The sequence below is a fragment of the Apodemus sylvaticus genome, chromosome 3 (assembly GCF_947179515.1).
Source record: "Apodemus sylvaticus chromosome 3, mApoSyl1.1, whole genome shotgun sequence".
Classification (NCBI taxonomy): Eukaryota; Metazoa; Chordata; class Mammalia; order Rodentia; family Muridae; genus Apodemus; species Apodemus sylvaticus.
In genome coordinates this window covers 151610756-151637250 of record NC_067474.1, presented here as the reverse complement: position 1 = coordinate 151637250, position 26495 = coordinate 151610756, and the positions used below count along the sequence as shown (strand labels likewise).

At 45.9% G+C, this 26495-nt stretch overlaps 1 protein-coding gene across 16 annotated transcripts in view; it reads right to left on the bottom strand.

Annotated features, from left to right (window-relative positions):
- Eif4g3 (eukaryotic translation initiation factor 4 gamma 3) overlaps positions 1-26495 on the bottom strand; it is a 208974-nt gene that overhangs the window by 43175 nt on the left and 139304 nt on the right. For all 16 annotated transcript variants that reach the window (XM_052177835.1, XM_052177840.1, XM_052177823.1 and 13 more), the window contains 5 exons: positions 19110-19198; positions 13620-13866; positions 8833-8966; positions 7372-7491; positions 2044-2214 (listed from right to left, as the gene is read on the bottom strand). In XM_052177835.1, coding sequence (XP_052033795.1) covers positions 2044-2214; positions 7372-7491; positions 8833-8966; positions 13620-13866; positions 19110-19198 — 761 coding nt within the window. The remainder of the gene's footprint in view (positions 1-2043; positions 2215-7371; positions 7492-8832; positions 8967-13619; positions 13867-19109; positions 19199-26495) is intronic.

Sequence of the window (26495 nt, the reverse complement as noted above, 5' to 3'; positions counted from 1 at the left end):
GGATTTGAACTCAGGACCTTGAGAAGAGCAGTCAGTGCTCTTAACTGCTGAGCCATCTCTCCAGCCCAGCATTAGCCAGCCAGTCTTAACTGCACCCACTTAACACCCAGGGGACTGCTTGAGCTGCTTCTGACTGTGCAGCACTTTAGGGAAGAGTGACTGCAGTCACTAAAAGGTCAGTCAGAAAAAGCACATGCAGTTTCTTTTCTTCTTCCATTTTGCTCCTATGGAACCAGAACTTGGCAGGGGTAGGGGGCTCCTGGTATCCTCTACAGGTTCAACTATGAAAACAGCCCCCACCCACCCACCCCTGCATTTTTCAGACCACAACAAGGTGCATCTAAAACTTTAAATGGTTGATGCAACCTTTGAATGACTATCGATTTAAAAAATTTGTTCCTAATTAGGACTAAATAAAAAGATTTAAATTAAAAAAAATGTAAGAGAGCAATGCATATATCCTAGGCTGACCTTGCCTTCTCAGGGCAGATCCTCGGTGTTTTGTCACAGGCACCCCTCCAGTGCCACCACGTGGCCAAAAACTAGGCTTTTGCTTGTTTTGAATAAGCAGCTTAGAGCTGGGCAGAGCCAGGTGGAGGTGGCAGTGGTATAGGACTTTAACCCCAACACTCAGGAGGCAGAGGCAGGCAATCTCTTTAGAGTTCAAGGCCAGTCTGATGTGTAGAGGGAGTTCCAGGGGAAGCCCTGTGCTAAAGAGTTGAGTCAGAGCTAGCAAGATGAATGTTCTTTAGAAACAGTGGACCAAGACACAATACCTGACATGTCCATGGTATTTTTACCACTGCTATTCAATGCCTCAGTACTGCTAAGAAGAAAAACAAAGCCAACACCCTGGAGAGCGAGAAACCAGCCCAGTTCACAAAGGACAACAGCCATCTGCACATAAAGCCCGACAGCAAAGAATCTACAGAAAGAGCTCCTAGTCGACCAGCCCAGTGACCTCAGGTATAACAACAAGCAGCAAAGGCAGTCAGTCAGTCTACCCCCAACCCCCACCTTCCAGAGAATGTCTTGCTTCCAACTGCCTGGGAACTGGCAACTTCTCAGCAGAGATTACAAATCTAAGCAGCTGCTGCAGGAGCTGTGTAGCATCTGTAGGAACTACAGCTGTCAGCACATTTCTACATCAGCAATGGCTAACTGGAAGTAAAAATGGACCATCGGTAACAGCACCAACCCACCTAGTATTTAAAGACATCCACAGGAGCTTCCTACGAATGACTGCAGCCTGCAGGAGGAGGGAGAAGACCCGAGCAGGGGGAGATGGGTGATCTCACCCACCTGCTGGGAGGCTCACTGTTACTGTAATGCCAGGTTTTGCCAAAATCATCTACAGTTTGATTCAAACCCTAATCTGTGTAGGCTTTCTGTTATGTTTTATTTAAAAAAAAAAATCCAGGAGTTAATTCCATACTACAGATGTAAAGACAAAAACAAAATTCAACACCCCCAAAGGGTTCATTGCCCACATCCAGAGGCAGCTCCTACCCGGCCGGCTCTTGCTCCAGTTTCAGAGGATCTGACGCCCCTCCCTCCCTGGCCTCTGGCACACAAGGTGTTCATTCGGTGCTCAGAGATAGGAGCAGGCAGGAAGCTCCATCACAGCCTGAACACTAACATAATGGAGTCAGAGTATCACGGCTCTGCAGACGAGGACTAATGAAAGTGCCGTCTTCTTCAACACGAGGGTACAAGGCTGAGTTCAATGCCAGTGTGCTTTACACAGCTGTTACTGGAATGACATTTTAGGGCCACCAACACAGAACAGATTATTTCTTGTTATTATGTAGGCCTATAGAACAATGCTATTAGAAAAAAAAAGGACAGCCAGATATGGTGGTGTCTAACATTTTTAATGAGGTATGTGGATCTCTGTGAATTGAAGCCAACCTAGTCTACATAGAGTTCCAGGCTAGCCAGGGCCCTGTATCAAGCAAAACAATGAACACTTTTCCACACACTGATAATACGGAAGAGCCTGCACGGGAAGGCTCAGGGCAGCGGCACACCTCTGCTCCTCACCTGCGTCTTGATGCTTTCGGGGTCATCCGCGTGGCTGTCGCGCTTCTGGCTGGGCTTCCAGGCGTTCTCTGCTTTTCTCAAGTGCACATCTTCTTTTACGGAGACTGTGATTATCTTTCTGGGCTCCCTTCTCTGGCCAGGTTGAGACCTCCGAGGTCCAACATTCAACAACTAGGACAAGAACATTACATGCATTCAGCGAATTCACAGCAGCCTGCTTCTGGGGGCTGCACACGCCTCCTGCTCACAGCAAACACTTCTAGATGAAAAGAGCGGGCATTAGGTGTCCAAGTTAGAAATGATCTTCCTCAGGAGTCAGGAAGGAGAAAATGCCTCAGAATACCATCATTACAACATCTCTACCTCTAAAGGGTCCACAAGAATCAAAAAATGGTGTCTGATAAACTACCATTCCAACCCAGGAAGCCTGTGCTCAACGAGGTTACAGCACACAGGCCCCGATGGCCGCACGGGGCTAATACTTTCCTGCACACAAGAATTCACAGGAGAAGCCCCCAGTTACAGAGTCATTTCAATCACCATCTGAAAAGGAAAGACACACTCTATCTGTACTGGCTGTTGCACTGCACACCCAACATAGGAGACAGGAGACAGAAATGTCAGCCTGGACCACACTGACTTCTAGGACAGCCTGCGCTAAGGGTAAGACCCTGTGTCAAAAAAAACCAAACCAAGCCTGGCAGTGGTGGCGCACGCCTGTAATCCCAGCACTCTGGGAGGCAGAGGCAGGCGGATTTCTGAGTTCAAGGCTAGCCTGGTCTACAGAGTGAGTTCCAGGACAGCCAGGGCTACAGAGAAACCCTGTCTCAAAAAAACAAAACAAAACAAAACAAAACACCAAACCAAACCAAACAAACAAACAAAAAAACCCTCCAATGAACTATTAATAAATAATCCAATAAAGACATTGAAATAAAAGCTGTTTTTGTGAACTTTAAAGGTAGAATTTAAATACAACTTTATTATTAAATTTTCTGTAACAGAGACCCTTTCTTCCTTCCTTTCTTTCTTTCTTTCTTGAGGCAGGGTTTCTCTGTATAGCCCTGGCTGTCCTGGAGCTCACTCTGCAGACCAGGCTGGTCTCGAACTCAGAAATTCGCCTGCCTCTGCCTCTCAAGTGCTGGGATTAAAGGCATGTGCCACCACTGCCCAGCTAGACACCCACTCTTAAGGCAGAACATTGTGATTCCCGATTTCATAAATGGAAGGGCAGCTAATTCTTGTCTGGAAAAAAGTCTGTATCTCTCTCTTCCTCTCCTACCATGATACATGCACTAATACAAATATGCATCAATGACACAATGGTCATCAAATTAAATATTGTTACAGCAAGACAAGTTGTGCAGGGCTGGTGACACGGCTCAGAAGTTAGGAATGTTTGTTGGTGGACAGGTATGGTGGGTGGTATACACCTGGATCCCAGCACTTGGAAGGGAAAGCAGATGGATCCCTGAGTTCAAGGCCAGCCTGGTCTACATGGAAGGTTCCAGGAAACAGGGTTGCATGGAGCCCTGCTTCAAAAATATGGGTGGGGCTGGTTTTCCAGAGAAGCCAAGTTTGGTTCCTGACACCCGTTAGGCGGCTCAACTACTGCTTGCAACTCCCAAACCACGAGACCCGATGCTACCGTGGCCCTGGACTCACAGGCACACAAGCACAGGCATACACATAGACAGAATTTTACGGGGCTGGAGAGAGAGCTCAGCAGACAAGAGCACTGTTTGCTCTTCCAAAAGTCTTGAGTTCAATTTGCAGCGATCACATGGTGGCTCTCACAAGCATCTATCCTTAAGATGCAGGTATATATACAGATAGAGTTCTCATCTACGTAAAACAAATTTATAAATCTTAAAACAAACAAACAAACAAACAAACATACATGGAGTACCCACTGTTTCTGCCAGGACTGGAGTTCCCGGCACCCATGTAAGGCAGCTTACAAATGCCAGGAACCACTGTTCCTTGGGGTCCAACGTTCTCTTCCAGCCTCTGAAGTTACTGCACACACCCACACATGTACAAACCCACATATATACATGTTTTTTTAAAATCTAGTAAATAAAAATGTAAAGCTATATTCTGTATGTAGAACTAACTCCTGGTTTTTGAGCTCTACTACCTCCCCCTTTGAAATAATCTCACTCTGTAGCCCTGGCTGGCCTTGTACTCACAGAAATCCACCTGTCTCCGCTGGAATTCAAGGTGTGTGTCCTCAGTGGGGAGGCAGGCAGGCTTTCCTGCAGTTAGGCCATCCTGAGCTGAACCGCCTTCACAGCCAGCGCTACTGCTCAGGGTTAACCAGGGAACGGACACTGTGCTTTGACTTCTCAGCCTTGTTACATAATCATAATCTGGATTTTCTTCTGATAAATCATTCAAATGCTATATATATTTGCGTTATTTTTAAGAGGATTGCTAACATTATAGAAAAAAGTCTTCATAAGACGTGAACCACAATAGTACCTCATTTAATAACACAGTGCTGTGCTTTTAAATACATAAGAGAACTCTGTGTGGGGGGGAGATACGGACTAAAACTGGAGTGTCCAGGTAGAATATGGGTCCTAACCTAGGTGGCTAAGCTGAAAAGCATTTCTACCTAAATGTCCAAGTCATCCCTTACACCAACCATCAATCAAGGACTCAAAATGGCAGTGCCAAGTGGATATCAGGATCAAAATTCAAATTGTTAATACTGTCAAAAGTACCAGGAAAGAACACAGATCTCAAATGTTTTAGCAAACATGCAAATAAAACAAACACAAAAGCAGGCCAGATAAGGTGTGAGACATGTTTCACTGAGATGCACTAAAGGCAGAAACGTCCCATCAGGGACAGTTGCTGAAGCACACTAAGGACCTAACTAAGGTCTAAACAGCTCTGGTAAGATACCCAGTTAGCCAATGCTGTCTGGAGGTTACGATCCAGCTTATATTCCTGAGGCAGCTCGTGTGGATAAGGACCCTTTCGAGGGTTGAAAATATAAAAACACACCAAACAAATGCCCCTGGGAAAAATAGGAACTGATATAAAGTGATGACAGGTTACGGAATGAAGACCTGGCAAGCCAGCACAGGTGCTAACACGCTGGCCCCACATCCCCAGCACCCATGTAAAGGGCAGGTGACAGTGACAGCGTACATCTGCAATCTTAGTGGTGGTGGGTGGGATAGACCATCCTGAGAGCCTGCTGCCAGCCACGGGAGCTCAAACAGCAAGCCCTACTTTCCACAGGAGGCCCTGTCTCCATCTGTGATGGAGGGGGACAATAGGCATGGTCCTTGGTCTACCCACAGGCATGCAGCCTTGTGTACATATGCACCATGCATCTGCACACCCCACATAAAGAAGAATCACACAGTGCATATTTGAAGATAGTCATTTACTACTGCAAACTCCAATGAGTAAGCCTCGAGATTATAACCTGCAGTGAGACCAATTTACACACATCTCCTCCCCCACTTTAAGTTCCAGATGAAAAAGCCACGCCATGTTAAAAGGTTATAGAAGGCAAACCTATTGAGTTTCTGTGAAGATGGGAAGCTCAATGTCTCAGGTTTAAAGCCAACCTGCCCTGGACTATCTTTAGCACCCTTAATAAGCCATTCATTGGCCATCTCTGTGCTTGACATAATTTCCTTGTGATCATGAGGGAATTCTTCTGGGGCTTACTAACAAACCCTATCTTCTACTAATCCAAGGGACTAGAATACCATCAGACAACCTATGAAGCCAGAAGCCAAAATTCCCGTCTGCCTATATAACCCCTTAGGTAAAATCTCCATTGTGTTTTTAAAGGGTGACATTCTTTTGTTCTTATACTAAAAATGTCCCCACCAAGTTAGACTGGGGCATTTGAAGAAACCCAGATCCCAGTTCTTGGGCCTTGCTCACTCATAGTTAGCTGTAAAATAAACTTAAATAAATTTATTTATTTAGCATGCATTATATACCAGAAGAGAACACCAGATCTCATTATAGATAGCTATGCGCTACCATGTGGTTGTGGAGAATTGAACTCAAGACCTCTAGAAGAGCAGCCACTGCTCTTTCCTCTGAGTCATCTCTCCAGTTCTAGAATAAACTCTTAAATTGAGGCGAGAGCTTTAGTTTGCACTGACACTATAAATGATAACTTCAAAAGTATCCTTTAAAAAATATAGTACTTTGCAGTGCTATCTAGGGAAACAGCACTATATAGTCAATAGCTCTCACATACAACACATTTATATACATGCATGGGAACACCCACATAGAATGCTGTGTAGTGAGTGTGACACACTGAAATGAGGTGCTGAGGTGACAGGTGAGCACTGTCACGTCTCCACCTGGCCTTTCCCAGGAGTTCTGTTCTGGGGACTGAACTCAGCTCCTGAGGCTTTGTGGGAGCACTTTACTAAGTTACCTCTCCACCTTCCCAAAAAGTCACTTTAAAATTTCATTTCTCTTTTAAATACCTTACAAGAGCTACAGCTTGTCTCAACTCACATGGCATCAACTACTGGAAAACAGTGAAAACCGAGAGGATGCGCTGTGAGAGAGCCTCGCTTTGTACTTCCCAGGAATGACTTAGGAGCTCCATCAGGCAATCCAGAGCATGCGGACATCTACATGGAGAATAACCAATAGTCCCCACACTTCCTCTGATCTACAAAGCAGGGAGTGGCCAGAGCCTGCAGTCTGGCACGTGTGGTGCCCTGCGTAGATCCACTGGTGTTACCATTCCTGTGTGTATGACAACCTACAAGTCACTAACACTGCACTTCTGGAGCTGCCATTTGTCTATATTTTGAGCTCGTGGCCTACAGTAAATAAGAGCAAACCCAACACCACATCACCACAGACACGTCTTTAAAAAGATCCAGCACACTTCCCTACAGATACGTAATTCAGGGGTGAGAGACACCGATGGATGCAGCCTGGGCTGTGCTTAGTTCCAGAATTGGCAATCCATGCCCGCTCTGCACCTTGTAAAGCTGTAGAAACAAAGAGAGGATTAGCTGAGAGCCACTGGAATCGCTAGGATACCATGACATCCCAGAATCCTACCCAAGGCTGGTTCTCTAGCAAAAGAATGTGCCAGTCAACTTTACCAGAGACAAAACAAAGACCAGACTAAGTCACTGCAGTAAAACAGTGCGGGTGCACCGTGTGTTTGCTTTAATACTCGTGGGTATTATTATGGAGGGCAGGCTTTGCCTCTTCTACATCTTGATCATAGGACTCAGCATAGAGAAGCGGTGCTTAGACAGGGCGTCTACCGTAGCATCCTAACTGACTGGGTTGTGGTAGGGAACTGGCACTTACAGGCACGCCTCTTCCACCAGGCGTCTGCCTTCCAAAATCTGCAAAGGCTGGGGTGAAGTCAGGTCCTCGAGGCAAAATGCGAGGATCCAGGGTCCGCATTGGCAATCTGGGCTGGTTGATCTGCATGAAGAAGCACAGAAGAGCTTGAAGTGCACGTGTGCCAGTGCATTCAGTTCCACAAAGTTAACACAGACTTCACTGATGCTGGGAGCTGACAAGGTAAGCACTGATTCTCCCCCAGAAAACTAGCTCCCGAGCTGATGGGATGTGATTAGGCCCGTGGGGTAAGTACTTTAACCACCACCCAACCCCATTCCCCCATGCCTTACATAATAAACAAGGCGCAGCTATGCTTTTATTGTGCATCCTACAAACCAACTGTAAAGAGGAGGATGCTGGGCACAGAGGGATGGTTCAGTGCTTGAAAGCACTGGCTGCTCTTGCAGAGGACTTGAGTTCCAGCACCTACACAGCAACTCAAACATATATGTAACTGCAGTCCTGGAGATCTGATATATCCCCCCTTGCCTCTATGGACACTAGGCACATGTGTGATATACATAAAGTAATAAATACACATTAAAAACTCAAAAGAGGAGTTTTTAAGTCTATGCAAAGGACTGGGGACTTGAATCATTATTGGGACTTGAATCACTATTGGGCAAGTTTTGAGATAAACACTATGGGAATTACATTGCCTCCTACCTAAGTTTCTTCTTTTAACACCTCCCGCTCTGGATTCCCAGCCTCCTGGCTGTTGCTCTAACTCCCTACGTTCAGAGCGAGGGATGCTCTGTGAACAAAGCCTTGCTTCCTCCAAAGAGAGCCTCAAGAAACACACATACTAATGTATTTTAGAAACCATCACCCAGGGCTGGAGAGAGAGAGAGAAAGAGAGAGAGAGAGAGAGAGAGAGAGAGAGAGAGAGAGAACTTATTCTTGCAGGGCACCAGGGATTTCAGTTCCTGGTATCAACATGATGGCTCAACTCTCTTCAATTCCAGTTCCAGGGGATGTGACAGCCACTTCTTTTTTTTTTTTTTTTTTTTTTTAAATATTTATTTATTATATGTAAGTACACTGTAGCTGTCTTCAGACACCAGAATAGGGTGTCAGATCTCTTTACAGATGGTTGTGAGCCATTATGTGGATGCTGGGATTTGAACTCATGACCTTTGGAAGAGCAGTCGGTGCTCTTACCCGCTGAGCCATCGCTCCAGCCCCATGACAGCCACTTCTGACCTCCTTGGGAAGTGCATGCATACATGCATGCAAAACACTTAAATACATAATGAAATAAAACCTAAGAGAAAGAACTTCCAATAACCTAAAAAAGAATATTCTGGAACAGCCAGTGGTCAAGCATTACGTATCTTACTTTACTCTAATGCCTGTGCCCTCCCAGCTCCTGAGAGCTGCAGCGCTGCATCCATCACACAGCACACAGGCCGCACGGCTCACCTTGTCGAGGACCACGTCGCTGATGGGCGGCAGGCCTTCTGGTTTTTGTATACAGGCGGGCATAAACTGGATGTCCAATAGGAACTCCCGGTCATACTGCTTCTTGCCTTCTGTATCTGCAGGCTTCCATGACTCTATAAGAATAGCATAAGCAGAAACCATTTGCCCAAACATGTCTCAATATTTACTTTACCTCCTCAAGGACACAAGCAAACTCAAAGTGTCAGGAACTCTCTAGGACAGGCGAGGCTAGTGGTGGCCCTCCTGGAGGGGCCCACTGGTTCTGCATGGTCTGCAACAGGTAAGCTCTATGAGGCAAAGTCCCAAAGAGACTTCATCTCAGGATTGCTTCTTACAGCTTATATGCCTTTCCTGCCATTACTAAATTAATATAATAATCCCTGGGCATTAGCCCACCCTATTGAGCAGATTTCCTGCAGATTAACATAAAGAGGAACTTTCATGAATTAATGCAGTTTAGGTGAATTAATAATTTCATAGAATTCTCAATTTGATTCAAATAGTCTTGGTTTTAGCTGTTTTGCTAAAATGATGTAATAAAGGCATAATCAAGAACAGAATTGCCCACTGCTCATAACAGTGAGTAAAGGCTGTATATTAAGAAATACAGTGAGCACCCATATTCTACTAAAAGGAGGCACAGCCTTGGGACAACTCTGTGTTAAGGGAAAGCATAAGGAGTAGGATGAGCAGAGTGAAAACACTGCTGTGAACTTAATGGCAACATCCTTTCCTAACTCCCATTTGGTGTAACATTTTATATGAGGTCATTTTCTAAGACATTTTATCTATAAAAAGGCTAGAGAAAAGAAAAGATGATGGTTTGGCTGGGAGGCTCTGAGCGTCCACCTATTCATCCATGCTCCCATCCAATTGTAGTGACGTAGCCATTTTCTGGTGCGACGCTCTTTCCTCCCTGGTTCACACGGAGCTAACTAGCCTGCTCTGCAATAGGGCTGACTCTTGGCAGGCTGGCTGCTACACAGCACGTGTTAATCTCCAAGGCCAGAGTGTCACATCTCCAGAAGCTAAGAGCATCCAGCTCAGTCAGAGAAAGCTGAGGCCAGAGATCCCCAGTCACTGGCCTCTGTTCAGTGCTGCACCTGACCTCAGCTCATTCCCTAAGGCCAGGCAGGCATCCTGACAGCGGTAAGGAATAAAGATTCCACACGTCTACATGACAACAACTGGAAGCCTGGTGCAGGCACTGTCTACACACCCTCAGAGTCCATGGCCTGGCTTGCTTTTCTTTGTTTTCAAGACAGAGTTAGTCAATGTAGCTTTGGATGTCCTGCAGTGATCTGTAGACAAGGCTGACTTTGAGCATACAGAGATCCCTCTGTCTCTGGGATTAAAAGCAGGTTCCATCACCACCCAGCCATCCAGGCTCTTTTTGTTTTTTTGGACAGGGTTTCTCTGTATAGCCCCGGCTGTCCTGGAACTCACTCTGTAGACTAGGCTGGCCTCGAACTCAGAAATCCGCCTGCCTCTGCTTCCCAGAGTGCTGGGGTTAAGGCATGCGCTACCACCACCCGGCTGGAAACGCTACTTTAAAGAAAAAAAACAAAAGTACTAAAAATAGTTTACTTCAGACAATGATATCCAGTCAGCTGGATAGAGGATTTTCATCTTTGTCTTCAGTATATTTGGAGCAACTGAGTGGATCCCAGTGAGAAGGCCCAACCCTTGGTCTTATGTTTGGAAACAGGGTTTCACTATGAGTTCAGCTGAAGAGTGCTAGGGTGACAATGTGGACCATCAGGGCTGCCTTAGCTCCTCTTTTTATTACAAATTTTGATCTAGTATTTTGCCATAAGAATTTGGCTTGCCTCTGTGTTGTATCAACTATTTAATCAACCAATCAATCTATCTATCTATCTATCTATCTATCTATCTATCTATCTTCCTTCCTTCCTTCCTTCCTTCCTTCCTTCCTTCCTTCCTTCCTTCCTTCCTTCCTTCCTTCCTTTCTGATTTATTTATTTTATGTATGAGTACATTATAGCTGTTTTCAGACACACCAGAAAAGGGCATCCCATTGCAGATGATTGTGAGCCACCATGTGGTTGCTGGAAATTGAACTCAGGATCCCTGGAAGAAGTGTTAAGAGCTGGTGTTCTTAACCACTGACCCATCTCTCCAACCCTTAACCTTACTTTCATTTAAAAAAATTTCAGCTTAAAATTTTTTTAAAAAAATTATTTACATTTATTTGTATGAGTACACTATATGTGTCTTCAGACACATCAGAAGAGGCAATCAGATCCCGTTACAGATGGTTGTGAGCCATCATATGGTTGCTGGGAATTGAACTCAGGACCTCTGGAAGAACCACCAGTGCTCTTAACCGCTGAGCCTTCTCTCCAGACTCTTCAACTATGCACCGAGAGCAGCGCCTGCAGAGGCCCGGAGGGCATGGATCCCCGGAGCTGGAGTTACAGGTACTTGTAAGCTGTCTGAGGGTGAGGCTGGGAACCACTCTAGTCTCCTGCACGGTTAATATGCACTTTTAAGGGCAGAGCCATTTTTCAAGACCCCCCAGCTTACTTTTATTACATAAAATTTATTTTTTCTTGTTTGTTTTGTTTTGTTGAGACAGGGTTTCTCTGTGTAGCCCTCTGTACTGGAACTCACTCTATAGACCAGGCTGGCCTCAAACTCAGAAATCCACCTGCCTCTGCCTCCCAGAGTGCTGGGATTACAGGCGTGCACCACCACCGCCTAGCTACATAAAATTTCTATGTAAAATTTGTAGCCAGAATCATGTCCTGGTAGCAGGCTTGACTCTGTGTTTTTAGACTCTCTTAATGTTATGAAGATGCTTTCAAACCAAGCCTGCCTTGCATAACTATGTTTATTAGAAACTAGATGACTTACTGGGGTTTAGGATTTAAACTATCCCTTTCCCAACCTTACTGAACACAAGGACAAGGTCAAAAAACATCAGATGGTCATTAGACAGCTGGACCCTACAACTCGGCAATGACAGCACAGCCAGCACAATTATGAAGAAAAGGCTGGTGGTCGGCATCAGTGTTTAGTGATCTGGTGGGAGACATTGCTCCTACAGTGTAAAAAAGTTTTTATACAAAACTGTTTTGCTTAATAGTTGCTAAATTTGATGTGCAACCCCATGATTTAGACGAGCCCATCATCTGGGTGTAGCAGAGCTTACAAGCCAGGCCAGGCCTGGGGGCACGCATGTGGAATCCCACGCATGTGGACTCCCAGGTCTTCTGGAGGCCAAGGCGGGAGGACTGAAGGTCAGGGTCAGCCTGGGACAGAGTGAGCAGGGCCATAACAGCTCTGTAGAACAGCATTTAAAACCAACCAAAGTCTGAACTAGTAATTCAACATGTGAAGTGAGGCTAGTGGTTCCCCAATGTTCCTGACTACAAAAACACTCAGAGAGGATGCAGGTGGCAACAGGAAGGATCAGGGCGCCTAGAACAGTCCCTCGGTAGGTTGAGGCAGGGGGACTGACACTCTGGGCACACAGTGAGACAAGAAAGATAAAGGCCTTACAGATAGAAGACTCAGGGCTACAAGTCTCATCCTACAGGAAATGGTGGCAACATCGTTTCATTACTGTTCTTTAGGACACTATTGCTTAATGCTCTGTAATATCACAGCCCGGGAATGGATTAAAAGCAGCAGTTTGAAACACCCTGGCCTGGATTATCTATCTCCAGTCTAGCACTCGGACATTCCAAGTCTGCTTTATGAATGCTACTTTCCCTTCGTACAGGAAAAAAACTTTTTACTGAGCCGAAAGCTTGCATCCAAGGAGTGCCATCTGGATACACTGACATCATGTTCTTCCATGACAGTCCACAGCAATCATGGCTTGCAGAGCCAGCAGACCATGATGTGGGTTCTGAAGGGCTGAAGACAGCTCCGTCCTGTAGGTCCGAGTGTGAGAGCATCTGTGGCCTCAGCTGTGAGACCCTCTGAGCTCACTAACTGCACAGCTCCCCACTGTGAGGCGCACCCACTCTACTTGCTCGTCCGTACACTTGTTCAGTCACTAAGAGAGTTCAGTCATGGGAAAGATGGAACATCTGAATCCAGATCGAGGGGAGGCCTGTCCTCAGGGTGCTGGCTGCAACTATAACACCCCTTTAACTACAACACCCCTTTAGACCAATGTGAAGACTGAATTTTTTTTCTTCAGCTTTTTCAATTGGATATTTTACTTACATTTCAAATGTTATCCCCTTTTCTGCTTTCCCCACAAGGTCCCCGTATCTCACCCCTCCCCCTGCTTCTATGAGGGTGTTCCCCCACCCATCTACCCACTCCCACCTCCTCCTTGGCATTCCCCTACACTGGGGCATCAAGCCTTCACAGGACCAAGGAGCTCTCCTCCCACTGATGCCCGACAAGACCATCCTCTGCTATATATGTGGCTGGAGTCATGGGTCTCTCCCTCCATGTGTACTTTTTGTTGGTGGTTTAGTCCCTGAGAGTCGGGGGAGAGGGGCTGGATGGTGGGTATTGTTGTTCTTCCTATGGGGTTACAAACCCCAGTCTTACTGAATTCTAACAACCTGCTCTGCAGGTTCCTATTGGCTGCTGTGCTGGGACAGTGAAGGTTTAGAGAAGACTCTAGATTTACTAGTCAATAGATCCACCTTGGGTTAACCTATCCATCCTGGAATCCTTACTTTATGGGAAGCTCCTACCATCAGGATTTCTCTGTGAAGAATTTCTTTAAGACCACACAGGAAACAGAGAAGGGTCACAGGAAGTCAGGGGCAGCTTACCTGCTTTAAATGGGAACGTGACCCCATCACCAGAGCTATCGGTAGAGCCTGAGTTACCGTCTCCTCCTTCCCCCTCAGAAGCACTCTCAGCACCATTGCGGACAGGCTCTGCCTCTTCCCCGTTCTCTTCCTCAGCTTTCGCTCTCTTCAGGGTGGAGGGGTCTCTCTCAAATAGACACCCTTGGCTCATCGCCTCTTGCTCAGGCTCCAGGACACTGTCAACTGCAAGCTCTTCTTCGGCTTTAGGCTGGAGTGCAAGTAAAGATGGAACTCACGTTACAACATAAATATAGAATATTGTATACAATATACACAGGAAAGCACACCACTCAAGATGACAGTGTCTGCACTCAGCACATGGCACGAGAACAAGTTTTAAGTCATCTCTCTGCCTGCCAAATGACAGAGTTCAGACAGCTACTGACCTCACTCACCTGTGACATGGAGTCTCAATGTAGCCAAGGTTAGCATGAAGAACCTGCCCTGTCTTTCAGGGTTTCTTTATGTGTAATACCGGCTGCCCTAGAACTAACCGTGTAACCAGTCAGGAGCTCAAGGATCTACCTATCACTATCAACTATTCACTAGGACCACATCCAGCTAAGAACTGCTAGAAGATGGCCAAGGAGCGAAAAGCCCTGCTCAGAACCCCAAGCGATCGTGACCTTGCCACACAGTGGGTCACAAAGCTAGAGGCACTAGAGAGCAGAGGCTCCGCAGGCTTCAGGCTTTGAAACAGTTTTGGGGAATTGAAGAATTAAACGTCTTATGATGATAATCACACTGTCTTTACAAGGAGGTCATGGGTTAGTTAACAACCTGCTAACTTGTCTGAATCCAGGACTGCGTCTGAGGAACACACACAAATTATGTACAGAAAACTCCCAACACGATCTCTCGGGGAGCCTATCGCATAGGTTGATCAAGAGACACAGAACCTCGTAGCTTATTTCTATCAAAAGTCTTGTTGTTGCCACCAACATGTGGGACGCCGGAGGCCTTGGTGTGTCTGGGTTTTCTGTGAGTAAAGTGTGTGTGGTGAAGGGGGCACTCGAAAGACAAGCCTACCCAGCCAGCGCCCACGAGACGCCAATGGCGTTTTAGCACTTTAATGCTGAACAGGCGAGCCAGAGGGCTACTGTAACAGAACACTGTGCTACACACAGTCTCCTGACAAAGCCTGTCCTACACATGGGGCGCTTTACCTTACCTCATTTATGGCACAATTTTGTTAATCTCAAACATGTCTTCTTTAACATGTAAAAATACTAGTAATGTGTTCATACAATACACATCAGATAACAAGACACAAATTCAAAGTCTTACAAGTAGATAAGCATAGATTCAAAGGACCTACACCTATATGATCCTAGTATGTGCATTTGTGTGCACACACACAAACACAAACACACATAAGCTATCAAAAAAGAGAAAAGAAGGTAAACTCTATAGAGCTAACAGCTGGAAGAATTCTTGCTATGACTACATAGCAAGACCTTATGAGGCTTTGGGTTCAATTCCAAGCACCATGTAAAAGGAAGCAGGATGGAAAAAACACTTAATATTTATTAAAAGGAATCACTCGTGCCAATAATTCCAGCACTTGGGGGAGGGGGAGGGAGCAGAGGGTTAGAAGTTCAAGTCTGGGCTAGACAGACTGGTCATAGGAAAACTGCTTCTATACAAGCACGAGAGACAATGCACCAAAGTAAAAGCTCAAACAGCAGACGGGCAGGATGTTTCCATGAGCAAAGTTTCTTATTGTAAAACCTGATTTGATTTTGATCACCAGACAGGTAGAAGGAGAAAAGAACCAAATCCTACGTACTATCCTCATATGTGTATACAAAACACACACACACACACACACACACACACATGAAATTCAAGGTCATCCTAGGCTACATAGCAATACATACTGATTTTCTAAAATCAGTAGCAGATAACCATGTATAGCCTCGAGGACTAGCCTGGGATACATGTGACATTGCCTCAAATTTAAAAAAAAAAAAAGCAACCAACAAAACCCTTCAAATGCAGACATCAAATTCCAAGAAAAAAGCCTAAAAGTATAAATATATATATTAAAGAAAAGTAGGCCACTTTTAACTTTTGAAAAAAGAAGATTGGGTAAAGCTGAGGAGAGACGGCCTCCGTTTCCTGCGCTCAGCATCCAGGATGCTCTGAGTAAACTGGCAGGGACTGGAGGTGCGCTTTTCTGTTCAGAGCAGATTGAGGAGAGTTCTTGACTCCACAGATTTCCAAGGATTTCCTTGGATTTCCTCCAAGGGGGACCAAGGTATCTCCGTATACCTAGTGACAGCCCCTACAGCACTAAAGAGCCAAGTACTTCACAGTTCTTAAAATTCTTATTTCAGACCTTGGAAAATGTGTGGGTAAAAGCCATTTCCTAAAATCAGCATCAGGGGAACAACAGGGAAAGAAAGAAAGAAAGGTGGCACTCTTGGAAATTCTGACTGTAACCACAAAAGAAGCACCAGGTCGCCTGTGGGTAATATAGCCACAATGTAGCCACACAGAATCACTGAAGAGGACACAGAATGCCTCCAGGCTCAACCCAATAAAAACTCAACAAGCAAAGTGAAGTTCATGAAGTCTATGAACAGTGCTTTATTACAAAATCGGATGCAGCAGGGCTGAAGGAACAGAGTTTTAATCAGGTCTCTGTGCATTCAAAGTCAGTATGGTCTACATAGAGAATTCCAGAGCAGCCAGGGCTAAAAATGAGGCCTTTTTTTAAGAAAGGGGGAGACAGGGCAGAGGTGGTGCACCCTCTTAATCCCAGCACTTGGGAGGCAGAGGCCAGCTTGGTCTAAAAAGTGAGTTCTAGGATAGCCAGAGCTACACAGAGAAACCCTGGAGGGAGGAGGGTGGGGTAGATGGGAGGAACCATTTTTATTATGTGGCAGGAGAGTTGAGTCAGCAGTTAACAACTTGGGCTTCTCTTGCAGAGGACCAGATTCACTTCCCAGCACTCTCATGGCAGCTCAAGTATCTGCACGTTCAGTTCTATGGTTTCTAGCACCCTTACACACACACACATGTAAGGCAAAACACCAATGCACATAAATGAATCATAAAAAAAAACTTAAAAAAAGAATAACATTCTAACACCGTCACTAATATTATTTACAACACTAATATTAATACTGCCTACCAATCACAGAAAAGTCAGAATGAAAAGTGGGTATCAGTGACTGACAAAAAGGATTGATTATCCATCCATCCATCCATCCATCCATCCATCCATCCATCCATCCATCCATCCATGGTTTTGCAAGACAGGGATTCTATATACAGCCCTGGCTATCCTGGAACTTGCTCTGTAGACTAGGCTGGCTCAAACTCAGAGATCCACCAGCCTCTGCCTCCTGAGTGTTGGGATTAAAGGCACACACGGCCACCGATGTGCCCAAATTACATTATTTTTAAAAGAGGCTGAGAAAATAAAGTAAGAAAGGGTAAGACCATAGTGGAAATTAAGGCAAAAGTATCTAGTATTCAATAAACTGTGCTAATTAATGATCATTACTGTAGGAAAGGCACAGGACTAAGAATTCTGAATGAAGACTATATAAAAAAAAGAGCAAATATTTTAAATATTATAAAAATATATCATTTGTGTGTATCTGTGTGTATGTGCGCATGCACTTGCACTTTGACACTAGTGCTGTGCCCAAGGAGGCCAGAAGTCACCAGATGTCCTAAGACTGAGGTTCCAGGTGGACAGGAGTCACCCACTGCGGGCGTGGGGGGCCTCATGAGGGGTGCAGGAGCAGCCCACTTCCTGCCCATGCGGCCACCTCCCTGGCCTCACTCCAGAGGCTTTATACGCTGTGTGGTGAGAAGAGCAGGAAGGGCAGTGGCTGCTTCACAAGGAACCGCGCCAGCTCTCACCACCTCACGACGCTGTAAACGCTTACAGCAAATTCTGGCCCAGTCTAGTTCTGCTTTACCGACTGTTTTCATAAATTGTACAAGTTAAGGATAAATTTTACACTTGCAATAATTGAAAAACCAAAAAATGGTATGTATCTTTTTATATGCAAATTCAAATTTCAGTGCCCACAAAGAAGGGTACTGGAACACAGCTACACTTCACTGACAGACTGTGCTGTGCCAGGCCTGAAGAGCTGTGGGAGGAATAACAGATTCAAGTGTGTATTATCCCAACCTGAAATGAACAGGTCTGGGGACCTCCAGTCAGTATTCTCCGAGAAATGGGGTCAGAGCACAAAGGTCAACAAGGAGACTAAAGTGAATGGACCAAACCTAGACAAGTCTCAGGAGGAATCTACTTGTGAAGCGCAAGCCATACCCGGACTGTGTGCGACTCCCCTGCTTCTAGGAAGTATCTTATTCTCTGTAGGAACATCATTTTCTTGTCAAGCTTCAAGGTAGGCACCAACTACTTGCACCTCTCAAGCTTAGTGCTAAATCTTGTCCCTCAGAAGCACAATGAAGTCACCCACACACCTCTTTAGTGGTTGCTAGGCAACTCACTGTGACATCAACAGAGCCTCATGGAAGGAAAGTGACGTGACAGAGGAAGCAACAAAGGCTACTGTGGGCTGTGTGCACAACATGTAAGCTTATTAGCTACAAAGAGCTCGTTAGAAAATTATTTAAAAGCTGCCTAAGGCAGCTAAGTGGCTCAAGAGATGTTTACCTTGAAAGGCTGATGGGGTGAGCTGGATCCCCAGAATCCACATGAAGGTGGAAGGAAAGAATTGACTCCACAGGATGTTTTCTGACACATGAGCTGTGGCATAAGAGCAGGCACACAAACACAAAGAACAACTGCCTCAGCAGGGAGAGGCTGAGAACTTCTCTTTCCAGTTCAGGCCCAAGTTGTAAGCAACCTGTTTCCTGTACTAATTCGAAAAGTACAGCATGCCCAAAATACTATATTTCAATGTGATCATTAAAGTCTTTCAGTAACGTGTAAGAAACTGGGAGCTAAGGGACTGAGCATAGCCACTTGGTAAAGTGTACCACTAAGTGCAAGGTGTAAAGAACTACTTGACTTTGGGTCCCCAGAACTCAAGAAGGAGCCAGGCATATCCCTAGAGCTCACCAACTAGCCCACTAGCTAATCTCTAGGGTTAGTAATTAGTAATGATGGTCTCAAAATTATGGTTGACAATGACAGCAGTATTGACCATTGGACCTATATACACCCAATGCGCATGCATATACCTGGCTATGCAAATCCACACCAATATAGAAATATCACACACAAATAAAACCCAAAAATGACGCCCCCCCCCCAAACACACACATTTTCAAGTAGGGAGAATTAACTCTACATTGACTATCTAGAAGATGTATTTTGAAAGAGGAGCAACAGTTATTCAGAAAAATCAAACATCAAACAAACCTCATAGACATATTTTGTGCTTGACAGACCAAGATTGGAATGGAAAATGTTATCTTAAGAAAGGTACCTCAGGAGAGACTGTCACTCACCTCTGCCTCTGCTTCTAACACTTCATCTGGGGTTCGGGTCCGCTCTTTTGTTTTCTTCCATGTCTTTGGCGCTGTGGTAGCTGTTTGCACTGAAATAGAAGACCAGGCCCATTACTTACCTCTGCACTCCTGCTGGGGACTGACAAATCTTAAAACATCTTTGCACTCTGGCTGGCCCAGCAGCACAGAGATTCACCTGCGAGCCAAGTGCACAGTCTCACTCGGCAGTCCAGCTATGGCCAAGAAGGTAAGTTCGACCCACGAACTCAGACGTGCGCCGGCAGCCTGGATTCTCCAGGGTGGCACGAGGAACCTGATGTGGTTCAGAAGAGACAGAGCATGCCTCATCTAAACATCCAGAATCTAGCATTCTGTTTGGCGGGTGATTTTTGAAGATCCCAATCCAAAGCAAGCCTGGCTGGAACTCTATGTAGACTAGGTTGATGGTCTTGAATTTAGAGCAATCCACCTGCCTCTGCCTCCTAAAGGCTTATGTCACCATTCTCAGTCCCCAAATTCAGAGTTTAAAACTCCTGATTCTTGGGTTATAGACAACTGAGTCACGTCTACACACACATTTTCAAACTAGAAGCCTGAGGTTGGAAACGCTGGAGTTTCCAGCACCTCAGACCAGGACAACACAGACTGGTGTGAGAGTGAAGGCTCGGCCTGGCCTGGGCCTCCGAGGCAACCAAGTCATCCTAACCAGGAACTCTTATTAAAACTTTCCTTTTTTAAAAAAAAAAGAATTATTTACTTATTTTATGTATGTGAGTACACTGTAGCTGTTTTCAGACACCCCAAAAAGGGGAATCAGATCCCATTACAGATGGTTGTGAGTCACCATGTGGTTACCGGGAATTGAACTCAGGACTTCTGGAAGAGAAGTCAGTGTTCTTAACTGCTGAGCCATCTCTCCAGCCCCCAGGGACACACCTTATTCCCTGCTGAGGCCGACTATGAAGTTTAATAATGAGGTTAGCTAAGACAGGATTTTGTTCAGGGATCAGGCTCCAAGGGCTCTCTAAAGTTTTCCAGGGAAGGCGGCTATGACCAAGGCCCACCTTCATTTAACATCAATACCAGTGGCCAAGTATTTCATCGTACTGGGATAAAACTGACAAAGTTGATTTTTACCATATATTTCTATTGAATCAAAATTCTAAATGGAAGACTGAGTTCAAAAAGGCCTTACTCTTTGTTTTTGGTGATGGTGATGCAGAGGATTACAGCCAGGAACTCAGCCATAAAAGATTTAAAAGTATTCATCAGAATTACAGATCTCCCAGAATTAGTCAATCTATGACATATCTACAATTTAACTGTCATGGGGTAAGTGGCAAATGTTAGAGGCGCTACAGAAGGCAGCCCATGGGCCATCACACAAACTCTTTAAGGGACAAGGCAAAGGAAGCGACATTCAAAATTCTCAAAATTAATTCACTATCACAAAAATGCCACAAACACTATAAACCTGTGATGACAAACCTCAAACTAATCTACCCTTTCTTCAGGGACCAGAGTCAGCAAGAAGACGCTAGGCTCACCAGCCATTGTTTGTGGTCGGCCTGAGGGCAAGCATCTCTTCAGTGGAGCCAGAGGTGAAGGAAAGGAAGAGCGCACACACATTCCTATAAGAGACACACCCTGACTAACGAACGGGTGGAGTTCATTGTGCACGTGCTGGGATGGGGCAAATGGAGGTGAGAAGCAATTAGCTATGAAGGAAAAGAAGTTCAAAGAGAGGCGGAAGGAGACACAGACTGAGCACAGGACCCTGTGAACTGGGGCGAAGGCGGCTACAGTTAAACACCATTGTAGGCTGTGGCTCTGCTAGTCCTCCGCGATGCAGATGCCGGACAGGTCCCGATGAGCCCCAGCAGCTCCATGGAAAAGAGCTGAGCTGGGGTTATTTATTCTCCACAGTGCTGCATCAGCGACCCACACCGACAGCATGACAGAGGCCTTGCTGACATTTCTAAGATAAAGAGGGGTTCCACTCATCTTCTAAGAACACTGAGAAGGTAACAGAAAGGCTGGTGTTCCTAGTCTAGGAGCTGAGAACACTCCAGCTGCTGCCTATGAGACGCGCTTCTACAGTTGTACATAATCAGTAACAGAGAACAGCAAACACAAACAGCCCGCACAGCATCATTTTATGCTTCTGCAAATTGTGACGTGCTCAATGGAAAACCATTCTCTCCTCTCCAGAGCCCTTCTCATGAAGCAATTCACTGACACACACACAGAAGACTCAAGGGAACACAGGAATCAATCAATGGATTTTCAGGAGGCTCTGTCTCCTCTGGAGGTTTTGAATGTAAGTCAGATGTGGAATTAAACCAGGGACATTCCCACGTTTAACTCACATCCAGGCATAAACGTCAGACTCCACAATGCTGTGCCACACTGCACAGGTCAAAGTCAGCACAGTGCACTGGGCTTCCTGTACCTATGGGAGCTACAGACAACAGGCTTGCGGGTGTGGAGTGGTGGTTTGAGAATTTCTCATCTTGGTTTGACTAGAGCCAAGCTGCTACTGCTGGAGCAATAACTGTGCTAGTGCATTGTTGAGGGGTACACCTCTAGTTCCAGCACTCAGAGAGCAGACCTCTGGGAGTGAGGTCAGCTTGTCTCCATAGTGATTTCTAGGCCATCAACCCTATATAGGTGATATCACCTCAAAAAGCAAGCAAAACAAAACCAACCCAAAAAATAAAAAAAGAGAAAAGAAAAAAACAATCTTCATAAAACCTAGGAGATAACCATTGGGATTAGAAACAACGGCTGGTAAAAATAAAACTCCATTATTTGTTGTTATTAGACTCACACATCACTATTTCTGTTGTTATTACTGTGAAACAGTCTGACATAGCTGAGCTAGCCTTGACCTTCTGAACAGCTGAGGCGAACTTGGATCTACCTGCTCAATATGAATGACTTCCCCAGAGCCTGAGGCAGTGAAAACAGTAGAAAACCTGTACAATGGTGGCTCTCTCAGAGATCCAGCCAAGAGAAACTAAAGGCCTGGTATATCCTCATCCCAAGAAGCTAGAGGTTGAAATCACGTCTTTTTCTTTATAGGAATATTGGCTTCAACTAGCTGACTTGTGTGGCTTCCAGTTTTGTGATCACGTCAGGCAGTTCACCTTACATGACCAAATACCAGAGCAGACTGATTTGAAGGAGGAGTTATTTTGGTTCATGTTTAGTTTTTATTTTTTTAAATCTATCTTCCTTTAAATGTATGAGTGTTTTGCCTGCATGTCTGTGAGTGCTCTGTATGCGGCTAGTTTCTGCAGAGGCCTAAAGAGGGCACCAGATCCCATGAAACTCAAGTGAAAAAAAGACTGCTAGCCCTAGCCACCAAGTAGGTGTTGGGTCTGGGCTTTATGACAGGGTGCGCTAAGCAGAAAGCACCTATCACCCAGCACTGCCGCAGAGAGGCACATGCCTGTACTGGCTGACATGCCTATGCTGGCCGCCTCCTACTTTCTCATTGTCCGTCATGGCCCCCTGCGTGGTGGCCGGAGCACACGGGGCAGATGTTGGCAGGGTTAGGGAACGCTCTTGGATATCCCCCAAGGAAACCTGCCGCCAGCATGCATTCCTACTCCTGTAGATTCTTCTCGGGCAAACCAAGCTCATGGTGCCCATGCACCTCTAGCCCGCTACCTGTCAACGTTACACAGATGCATCCCCCACCACCAGATTCCACTTGCAGCTCTCCCAGTGCATGGGCATCTCACATGCAAAGTCCACCCATGCAACACTGAAGCAGCAACAGCTCCAGTGTTGCTCAGAGTCAAACTCAAAGTCTATTTTGAGACTCAATGTAAACTCTTAGCTGGGAATTCCCCTAGAGCAAAACCAAGCTCCATCCTTCCAAGCCACAGAGGCATGAAGGACACTGAATCCTGTAGCTCTGTGCCCAGCACCTGAAGCAAACATTGGCATGGTGTGTGGGAAACACCACATAAGGCAGCAGACAGAGCCACAGGGTATTCAAACAACTTCCACCCTTCCTGTCTTGAGCTGCATCAGGTAAGTCGGGCAGCCTCAGCCGTGCCATGCCCTGTGACACCTGCCCTGTTGTCTCAGCTGCCTCCCTCTCCACTCTGAGACAGGCTCTTACTATGAGCTCTTGTTGGCTTAGAACTCTGTGTAGATCAGGCTGGCCCTGAGCTTTTGGAAATCCAACGGCCTCTGCATTTCAAGTACAGAGAAGGCCTGGCTCTGGCTTTCTCTGAGAGGATCCGATCTCTGGCTCTGGCTCTCTAAGCGCAGGTGTTCTGCTTTTCTTCTGCTCCCAGTTCTCCCTCTAGTCAGCTAAGATGCCTTTGAATAAGACCAGCAACTTGGGGCTTGTACAAAATACAAAAACTATATTGAAGCATCACATTTCTCAATTTTCCTCCTCCTGAAAGATAGGAGGCCAGCCTTCCCTCTGCAGAGAATTCCATGTGCTCTGGCTTTCTCTGCAGACCCTCTAAGCGCTGCTTGAAGCATCTGCAGTTTTTCCAACTTGTCCAAATTCCACTTCCAAATGCGTCAGAACCAATCAGGAGGAAATCCCACCACCAACTTCACTTCATAGCAAGAACTTTCAACTTCTCAAACTGTCTATGACAAAAGCTCTGGGCAAAGCAGCTCACGGGATGCAGTGTGCACTGGAGCTCACGGGGATGCAGTGTGGACTAGAGCTCACGGGAGACAGTGTGCACTGGAGCTCACGGGAGGCAGTGTGCACTGGAGCTCACGGGGATGCAGTGTGGACTGGAGCTCACGGGAGGCAGTGTGCACTGGAGCTCACGGGAGGCAGTGTGGACTAGAGCTCACGGGAGGCAGTGTGCACTGGAGCTCACAGGGATTCAGTGTGGACTAGAGCTCACGGGAGGCAGTGTGCACCGGAGCTCACGGGAAACAGTATGCACTTGCGTTCACGGGGATGCAATGTGCACTGGAGCTCACAGGGATGCAATGTGGACTAGAGCTCACTGGAGGCAGTGTGCACTAAAGTGTGCACTAAAGCTCATGGGAGGCAGTGTGCACTAAAGCTCATGGGAGGCAGTGTGCACTAAAGCTCATGGGAGGCAGTGTGCACTAAAGCTCATGGGAGGCAGTGTGCACTAAAGCTCATGGGAGGCAGTGTGGACTAGAGCTCACGGGAGGCAGTGTGGACTAGAGCTCACAGGGATGCAATGTGGACTAGAGCTCACTGGAGGCAGTGTGCACTAAAGTGTGCACTAAAGCTCATGGGAGGCAGTGTGCACTAAAGCTCATGGGAGGCAGTGTGCACTAAAGCTCATGGGAGGCAGTGTGCACTAAAGCTCACGGGAGGCAGTGTGGACTAGAGCTCACGGGAGGCAGTGTGGACTAGAGCTCACGGGATGCAGTGTGCACTGAAGCTCACGGGAGGCAGTGTGCACCGGAGCTCACGGGAGGCAGTGTGGACTAGAGCTCACAGGAGGCAGTGTGCACCAGAGCTCACAGGAGGCAGTGTGCACCAGAGCTCACAGGAGGCAGTGTGCACCGGAGCTCACAGGAGGCAGTGTGCACTGGAGCAGATCGTATTATGGCACCAGGAGCACACCTGAGACAGCTGGCTTTTCCCTGCACCTGCTCGTGGTGGTCGGACAGGTCCCCTCCTTAGTGTCCTACTGTAGGAAAGTAGTCACAGATCTCTTAAGGTGTCTCTCACATGGCCTAGTGCACAGCGAATCCTGACTTACCTCAGAAGGCACCTTAGATATGAGCCCATGCAAGACAGGGGAGGGGAGGGGGAGATCATAAAGAACAGAGCTGGAAGCCATCTTATCCTGAAATATCACAGACATTTTGGCCAATTTTCATTTTAATATTTCATGTTTACATTACAGTCTGGTTATTTTTACCTGAATTTTAAGCAAGAATTTAAATCATTATTTTACTAGTATTTTTGTGGAAACGCTTAATAACCCAACTATGGAAATTCCTACATATTCACTCCATTAAATGTTGTTTAACTGTAAAGTTCGTATTAGCATTCTACTGGTAGGAAAGTAATTTCTCAAAGTCATAGAGACATAATTGAAACTTAAAATTAAAAACTAAAAAAACATAATTGAAATTAAAAATATAATAAATAGTGAAAACCCATAAAAAAAATCAATGATACAAAACTAAGCAAACTGAGTCATTTAATTAAGAGCATTTAAGAAGCAGTACTTGCCACCCAGCAAGATGACCAGAATGTGGCAAGACTGATCACACCGTGAACACCAAGATTGTGTTATTTACGGAAAAGCACTATTTCTAGTGGTGGTGTGGCTCAGCCTTTAGCACACACCTTTAATCCCAAACAATGAAGGGAAAGTTACTTTGTAGGAGGAAGCACCCATGTCTGAAAGTGATGTCTAACTGAGTAGCAGACAAAGTGATGAAGCAGAGAAAGGTGTGACAGACTAGGATCTGCCAAGCTCTCATGAGGAGAGGGGGGGAGGGGTGCTACCTGAGGGGTGGTGCAAAGAGGCAGGAGGCAGTCTGGTGGGGGACAGTTTTACAGAGACAGGATGAGCTAGACACAGGTGAAGACAGATGGAACCAGAAAATGAGAATTAGAACACATTGCCAAAGTTAGTATGAGGTCAAGCAGAGCAATTCAGTCAGAGGCGGAGAGAGAACCCAGATTGAATCAGTCATCTAGCAGAGGAGTTTGAGCTAGAACAGCTGAGTTAAAGCAGCCAACAGTTCAGAAAGAACTAGAAAGGGTGAGTTTATACAGTAAGTCTTAGAAGCTGAAACCATTCTAGGCTAGATAGATTGTACAGAGGCTAGAAGCTTCCAGGACTCAGCCTCGGTTAGCAGATGGAGGCAGTGAGCCTCAGAGAGGACAGTTATTATCAGGTGAATAAAAATTACGTTTACACCAGAGTTCAATTCTTAGGTCCCACAGGTGAAAGAACAAATTCTCACAAGCTATGCTCTGACAGTCACGCACACTGTCAAAGTGTGCACACAAAGTGCAAAGAGGCAGGAGGCAGTCTGGTGGGGCACACTTACACAAAATAAATAAAATGTAAAAAGGAGAGTAAAAAGGAAGAAGAGAATAAACTGCTTGATTAGCCTACGGGAAGTCCAGAGTAAGCTAAAATCAAACAGGTTTGCAATCTCACACCCAGAAGACAAAGAGCACGGAGGGCTGGTCCGAGCCAGCGTGTGGCGGGTCCTAGGACCTGAACATTCTCATCTCCGCTGACCGCTTCCGGGCAATTACACTCTTGCATTTCCCTAGAGAACCCATGCCAGGCCTCCATCCCTGGGATGTGTATTTTTATCAGCACTGTAACTCGGAGCCAGAAGCTGCCTCCATAGCTCCATTGTCTCTCTTGTCACAATGGGACTTTT